The 8,168-nt window shown below is 32.9% G+C and overlaps 1 protein-coding gene across 1 annotated transcript; it reads right to left on the bottom strand.

The window, feature by feature from the left end:
- Positions 1-2,431: 2,431 nt before the first annotated feature.
- On the bottom strand, positions 2,432-8,137 carry LOC135627107 (small ribosomal subunit protein eS12-like). Its single transcript, XM_065133069.1, has 5 exons — positions 8,012-8,137; positions 7,878-7,906; positions 3,655-3,931; positions 2,760-2,825; positions 2,432-2,663 (listed from the first exon to the last, which is right to left on the bottom strand). The coding sequence occupies exons 2-5, from the start codon at positions 7,883-7,885 to the stop codon at positions 2,604-2,606; spliced, it is 411 nt and encodes a 136-aa protein (XP_064989141.1). The 5' UTR covers positions 7,886-7,906; positions 8,012-8,137; the 3' UTR covers positions 2,432-2,603.
- Positions 8,138-8,168: the final 31 nt, after the last annotated feature.

Here is an 8,168-nt window from a genome sequence, read left to right as displayed (position 1 = left end):
TTTTTGTATTTAATTCAAAGATGTTAAATATTTTAAATAAAACATAACGGGAGGGACGTGAAATGGTTAGTTAGGTATAATGCCACATTATAATTACATTATTTACTTTTATAGTCCCTTAATATTTAAATTTACTGTTTATTTTTCCTAATGTGACATCTTCAGTCACTATTAATCTGGCTATATTGTATTGCCATAAGATTAAATGATACCAATATAAAATTATACTTTCAATGATTAACTATTATACTGGTGATTAATTAGTTCATAGTTATTTATGATGGCTAGGATTAATGGATGTCCCTTTTTTTTTTTTTCTTTCAGCCCATGTACAGTATATGGAACCAATGCGATTAGTTGGAACATAAGGAAGGCAAACAAAGAGGACTAATTATATATTATTTGATGTAATTATATCTTTCTATTCTTAAACTTAAAAAATTCATATTGAGATCTTAAGGATGAAGTAAACTATTTAATTCTATTTATTATAATATAATCGATTTTATCAAAAAGATAGAAAGTAAAGGGATGAAGCATCTATGTCAACATAGCATTGGAGGAAAAGGAGAGAGGTGAGGCATATGTGTGGGTGTCGTACTACTTTACCTCATCTACCTCCATCCTCATCGTCAACTACACAGATGTCTCATTTGTTTCTTTTTTTTTATTAATGTAAATACAGAATGATATAAAAAAAATTAGAAGACTGAGAGATACTACATCGATAATATTTTTATACAATTTTGCAGCGCCTACATTGTTGAGATCGTTTTTCAACGGTGGAAAAATATGCATGCAGCAGCTGTCGGAGCAGTAAACATGCTGCCAACATTGATGCACGCATAAGGTAAAATGTTCACTTTAAAATTCATTGATATATACATATGTCTCGTAAACCAGTAATTTGGTTGCAGGGCGGTCATGGACGGTAATGATACATCAGGGAAAGCAGCCGCAAAGAGCAGTGTAGATATCATTCAGTACAAACATAGACTTTTAGGTTCTGACCAATCGTGTGATCAAGAGTTTAAAGTGCTTCGTGTGGGATCTCGAATTAAAAGTCTTATTAAGATTTCTAAGGAACTATTAGAGATTTCAAGAAATTAATTCTTTACATATATAGATATACAAAAGTATCACATGATTTAAATAAAATTAATTAAGTTTGTAACATACGCTTGACTTCCTTTTTTTAATGTGTCGTAAGTCAAGCTTATGCTCAATTACTTGATCATCTAAGCAAATTAATCTGAATCGTGTGATACTTTTGTATATCTGTATATGTAAAGAATGCAGAGAGTGTGAAATGGCACCAGCGTCTCATTATCCTAACGAGCGATTGCAGGATTACGAGCATATCGGAGAAGCTCCCGTGAGATCAGAACTGGATGTACCAAGCAAGGGGATTAGCGAATCACTTCGAGCCATGCCGATGGAAGCTCTACTGAAGGAGTTCCGAGAAAACCACTCTCGTGAGTCATCCTAGGAGCCCAAACCATCTTCCATACCACGCTTCTCCAAATTGACATCTTACCGAGTCTAATATGCTCTCGCTTTTATCTTGTTTCGTGCACAACGATGATTCGGAGCTAAAGGGATTTTATCTTATAAGTCCGAGCTTAGAACACTTTTTATATCCACATGAGAGGTTAGGGGTATTGTCGCTAAGTTGTCTTTATAAACCTGAATTCTAGATTTTAAAAATTTATATTAAAATCTTTATAATTTTAAAAATTTATACTAAAATCTTTATAATGAGATTGAAACATCTAGATTTATGTATTATAATATCATCAATTTTATCAATAAAAATATAAAAATAATAAATAAAAAATAATTTTAATATTTTAGTTAATGATAATAAACGATAATCGTTCTACAACCATCGAACCATATCATCCGTCATTATTAACTTAAAATATTAAAATTATTTTTACTTATTATTTTTATATTTTCATCAATAAAATAAATGATGAATATAAATATTTTACTTTCATAATTATAAAAAAAATTAATAGAAATTTTTTAAATTCAAAAACTAAAATATTAAAAATATCTAATTAAAAAATATATAATTAACCCTAAAGAAACACTACACTCCTCCGAACAGGTGGATGAATTCTTATGAAACGGATTGGCTTATGTGTCGAGATTTACCCGCTGACTTCATAAGTTTCCATCCCAAATTTTTACCTTTTTGCCATAAGTCTTCATGCTTCTTTTTAGAATATATAATGTTTCGTGAAATTTATTCTTAAAAAGTGTATACGAAAGAAGGTATTTGCGCAATGAGTAGACACGACCTTTAGAAACGAATTAGATGTAAAACCTTTTGCCTATTGTATAGACGATAAAAGGGCATAAAAAAGGCGATGAACACCTGAAGGAAGAAGGTTATGTAGCCGACCAAAGAGTTATCCGGTTTGAATTGAGACACAACCAGGAAATATAAAGATCATATTAAAGCACAATACTCGGGAAACGGCTTCAACAAACCCTAACTACTACAAAATTCACGAGCCTTCTGCGTTTGCATTAAGTGACCTGTCACTTGAGATCCATAAAGACTACCTACAACCCACATTAGATCAATGCAAAACTCAATGGGACTTGACATACTCCTGAACTATATGAAGACCCTCCGATTCTTCACCATAATCCTGCCAAAGAAAAATATTAACAGATATTTGGAAGTCATGTCCGAAAATGTCAAAGAAATGACAAGTATAATGTTCTTTTTCAATTGATTACAGTACCTTGATTACCACACATGAACAACCCACAACTTTCCTAGCCTTTCCCTCTGAATCAATCTTGCATAGCTGCATTCCAATAACACAATAGAAAAGCATTCAGAATCGTCAGATAACAGCAAATCACAAAGAGATACAACCACCGCGCATACATCCCTGATTAACCAAGATAATAACAAGCGTGATGTAATACCATTTTTCCTGTCAACCAACTGCCCTTTATAACCAGATACCTATTACAAAGGACATAAGAAAGAGCACTAGGAAGAAGCAGTCAAGCCTATAAAATAACAGCAGCATAAACGGCTGCAAACCATGGACACATCAATATGCCTACCAGAGAATAATAGGTGACATAATATTTGCCTGTTTATGCATATTTGTCACACAACATCAATGATGAAACAACATAGTTGACAGAGAAAAAATAAATTGAAATCATCAACCACCATATATGCATATTATATTTTAATGTTGTTAGACTGTAAAATCTTAAAGAAAGAAAAATCTGACAAAGAAGATGCATTTCTACCACCGTTATCATCTTGGCTCATATTTGAAGTTCACAAGAAAAAAGAAAGGATTTCAAAAAATGTCTGACAAAGCAGGCTGGATCAGAGTCTATATTTACTAAGGTTGTGACAATTTATATACATGTAACACAGATAAGCAAAAAAAGTCGATGAAAAAAATTTACAGGACAATATTCAGCTAGCTTGCTTGTACATGCAGTTTTGTGATATTTGACTAGGAATATAGACTGCTAACTGCGTTTTTGTTTTGCTTTAAGCAAACATTAGAAAAGAAGTTTTTTTCAAAAAAAAAACTTTCCCCATGAATCATTTGGTGCAACCAAATACAAAATGAAAAAAAAAGAGAAACATGAAGAGATACAAACCCCTGCCCACTCGCCAAGGGTTTTGGCACTTGGAACCATTACTAGATGCACATTATGATCAGCACAGAGGGCTTTGACTAGCTTGACATAGTCAGCCTGGTTGCAATCCTCAGCCAGAATGCAAAGCTGTGCTGCATGCTTCTCGATTGCCTTGGCAGCTTCGTGAAGACCACGAACAAGCCCATCATGAGCCAATGACTTCTTCATCACAAGTTGGAGAGCTGTCATCAAGTCCATGGGCTCTCCAAGAGCTGGAGCAGTTTTTTCAGGCTCTTCCCTGAGAAGCACAGGGAGAGAGTGTAAAAACGGTGTAAGAGGGCTTAAAACAACGTGTAAAGGTGAGCTCACTGCTCATGCAAGAAATTCAAATAAAAACCATGCATACCAAGAAGCAAATCGAAGGAAAAAGATCAGGAGCTAACTGATGCTTTAAAACAAAAGTAGCTTCTAAATGTGGATCATTTATTCAGTATACAACACAGTGTTAAATGCACAGTCAAAAACCAATAATAATGATGTTGAAAATCAATAACTTATAACTTAATCAAGCTAAATATTTAGCCATTATCCCTCCATAAAGTTTACAGCCAGCTCAACAACAAAACTATGCATTGCCTCATTGCATTGTTTATGAACATAACTTATTATGAGTACCATAGAAAAGTGGCAGTGCTATTGCCGTCCAATTGCACTGATGACTAGATAAGCCATATGTAATCGAAGTGAACAAGTTAAAATTAAGCAAAGTATGGATAAAAAAGTCACATGAAGAGAACATCCAAAAGTTGAAATCAAGAAACAAGATTAGTTATAGAGTGAAGGTTCATGACTCCACCTGTTGGTAGTACTGGCCAGCCAAAAGAACTATGTCTGCCGAGTTTGATATAGATCAAGACTAAACACCCTAGTACAAGAAGTTACAATTGTCTAACTAAGCACATCCTTTCACCAGGAAACCCAGAATAAACTTGGGCGCAAAATTACTGTTAGATGGTCTTCAGTATGGACAGTTACTGTTACTTTGGACCATGACAGATACTGCATCAATATAGTTACTTTTTTATTACTTTCCATTAGTAAAATAATTCAAATGACTCATATCATGAACATCAATTAAACCTCCAAAATCATTAAATTTCCTTATAAGGGTGCTTGGTCAAAGCATCTATGGCATAAAATTTCATTAGTTAAACAGTCCATTATTTAATTCTTAGAGTACAAGTGCTAACATCTAACTGAACAGATGAGCTTGTTCCTCTGAAGGAACCTTTCTAATCATGACTTATTCTGAATAAGTTTTGTTTAAAACAGCTTGAATGATTCAGAAATCTCCTCCCGCCTCCATGTTTCCCTAGCTCAATATTAAAAAACCCATCTTATCATTAGATTGTCATCTATAACATGCTTTGCACTATCAACTAAGAGTTTACTACTATATAATTCATGTCATTAATGAAAAAGAGAAGAGCAATAATTCAATCGTGAGTTATTGAGACTTAAATCTAGTCCATGTGTAGGGCTACCAATGCCCGATTCACCTAAATTATCTAGGAAGATGAATGTTTCTAAAAAAAATTTATTAAATTACACAAGCTAAGCTGAAAATAACAGACAAATTTCTCCGTGCAAAGCATGAACTATAGGCAACTGTACACATGTACATGTCTCTACTTGTCAGTATTTTCTGCGACAAGACATGCTGCACTGCATGCCGCAGAAAGAATTCCATTTCAACACTCATTCCACTTGATTGAGAAAACAACCTACCAAGAAGCATGAAATACTCAACCAAAAACCTCTTATGATCCCGATTGACTTGGTTCTAAGATGGGCAAGCTGAGAAACCATTATAGACATTACAGAACTTTACCATGGGCATTCAAGATTGAGGTGAGTCTCAATTGGTCTGTTATTACTACTTATTAGGAGCTTGAACTTTGTACAAGCAGCCAAAGTACATAGTCAAGGGAAGTGACTATGTGATAGATACAACAACAACAACAACAAAGCCACAAGTCCCAACTATTTGGGGTGACTATATGGATCTTTTGCCACCAATGAAATCTGTAAAAAGCCATATGTTAAGTCCAGAGAGCTTAGATCTTTATTTATAATTTCTATTAAAATCTTTTTAGGCCTTCTTCTATCTCTCTTTGTACCGCTAACATTAATCATTTCACCTTTTCTTACTATCACATCTAGAAATCTCTTAAATGTGTTCATACCATCTTAAATATTTTCTTATCTTATCCTATATTGAAGCGATACCCAGTCGTTCACGAATAAAAATATTTTTTTTCTTATCTTTCCTAATAACTCTACACATCCAACTCAACATTCTCATCACGGTAGCACAAACTTTTTGTATCTGTTATTTCTTAATTGTCTGACACTCAGATTTATAAATCATTGTTGGTTTCACAACTGTCTTATAATTTTTTTTTTAATTTCAACGATATCTTATGATTACACAAGGCTCCTGATGCGTCTCATCAAGAGTCTCTACGAACAATATCTTCATCAATCTCTCCATCTTGTTGAATAATTGACCTCAGGTACCTAAAGTTTTTTACTTAGAGGGACTTTCTATCCATCTAACTTAACTATATTCTCTCTACTATTCCTAGAATCACTAAAATTATATTATATATATTTAATTTTAGTCCTACTTCATCTAAAACTTTTAGTTTCGAAGGCTTGCCTCCATAACTCAAGTTTATAATTAATTCCACTCAGGCTCCCATTAATTAAGATAATAAGATAAGCAAATAATATACACTAGGGAGATCAATCATGTAAGTGACTAATAAGTTCATCCATTATCAATGTGAAAAAGGTAGAGACTTAATGTGGATCTTTCATGTAATTCCATACCAATAGGAAACTACTAGACACACTTCCTATAGTTATAACACTAACAGCAACATTAGCATACACCTTTCTTTTTTAAAACCTGCCATAAAAAATATCTAAGAACCCTATCATAGGCTTTCTCTAAATCAATAAAAACCATATACAATTTTTTTTTCTCCATATATTTATTAATTATCTTAATAAATAAATAACTGCTATAATTGATCTCGAAGCATAAAACCAAATAGATTTTCAAAGATATTTATTTCAAGCCTTACCATACTTTCAATAACGCTTTCTCAAAATTTAATAGTCTGACTCATGATTTTAATTCCTTTATAATTCGAATAATTTTGTCATCATTATTTTTATAAATTGGCACTAAAAAACTTTTTTCATTCATTAAATATCTTGTTGAATCTTATAATTTTGTTAAATAAGCTAGTTAGCTAAGTTACTCACTTGTCCCATATAACTTTTTAAACCTTAATAAGGATGCTATCAGGCTTCACATTCTTAACTATTTTTATCTTCTTTAATGAGTATTTTATTTCACTAACTCTAATTTTATGAACAAATCTATGATTATTAAATCTATCATTATTATTTATCATTAAATTTAAATCATGTCTACAATATTTATTAAATAATTTATAAAAATAACTTTTTCATCTTTCCTTAATCTCCTTATCATTAAGGAGTATTCTTTGATCTAGTCACCTCTAATGCATTTAATATTACCTAAATCCTTACACTTTATTTCCTTAGCTTTAGCAATTCAATATATAGTTTCTTCCCCATCTTTAATACCTAATTTATTATAAAAAATATCATAGGCTTTATATTTTATTATACTAACCACTTTTTAACCTCTTTTTTAGATTCTTCACATGTTTAAAATTTTCTCATTTTTATAATTTTTCCAATCTTTAAAACATTATCGTTTTGTAAAAATTACATTTTAAACTTCCTTCTTATCATGCGATCAATCTTAAAACTCCATACATGAGGAAGATACCTAAGCAAAACCAATTGATAGAAACAAAGGACTCATATCACGGCCATTCTAACCCCGATGAGATGAATACTCCACCTCTATACATGAATAGGATCCTAAACAAAATCAATTGATAGACACAAAGGACTCACATCATGGCCATTCTAAGCCTTAAAAGATGAACATATTTGATAGAAATTTATAGTGTAAATATAATACAACTAGAAACCCCCGATTTCGTACAAGAATTCAGCTTATTACGAAAAAGTTGAAACATCATGTATCTGAACAAAAAAAAAGAGGAAAAGCAAAATGTCTTTCACGGCTGTCGAAATAGAACGGAAGAACAAAGTGGGGGTAATGGATTCCTTACGCGGCCATCTCTTGACAGACGAGCTCGACCTGAAGAACAAGAAAAAAAAAAGAAAAAGGAATCGTAAGAACAAGAGGGAATGGTTCGAAGGAGACGATGAGGATAAGAGGGGAGGCGGGGGTGGCGCCACAAACCTGAGATGAGATGCGCGGGTTGTAGGATTAGGGTTTCGGGATGGCGAGGCGAAAGGCGAGGTTGCGGTCGTTTACATATATACATATGGGAAGGTGGTTTCCCCTGACCCGCTTTTTGGGTTGCGCGGAACCCAACATGACCCATGTGGGTTCGGAT

This window comes from Musa acuminata, chromosome BXJ2-11, assembly GCF_036884655.1.
Source record: "Musa acuminata AAA Group cultivar baxijiao chromosome BXJ2-11, Cavendish_Baxijiao_AAA, whole genome shotgun sequence".
NCBI lineage: Eukaryota > Viridiplantae > Streptophyta > Magnoliopsida > Zingiberales > Musaceae > Musa > Musa acuminata.
Note: the sequence above shows the minus strand (reverse complement) of the source record. Positions and strands in the feature narration are given on the sequence as shown.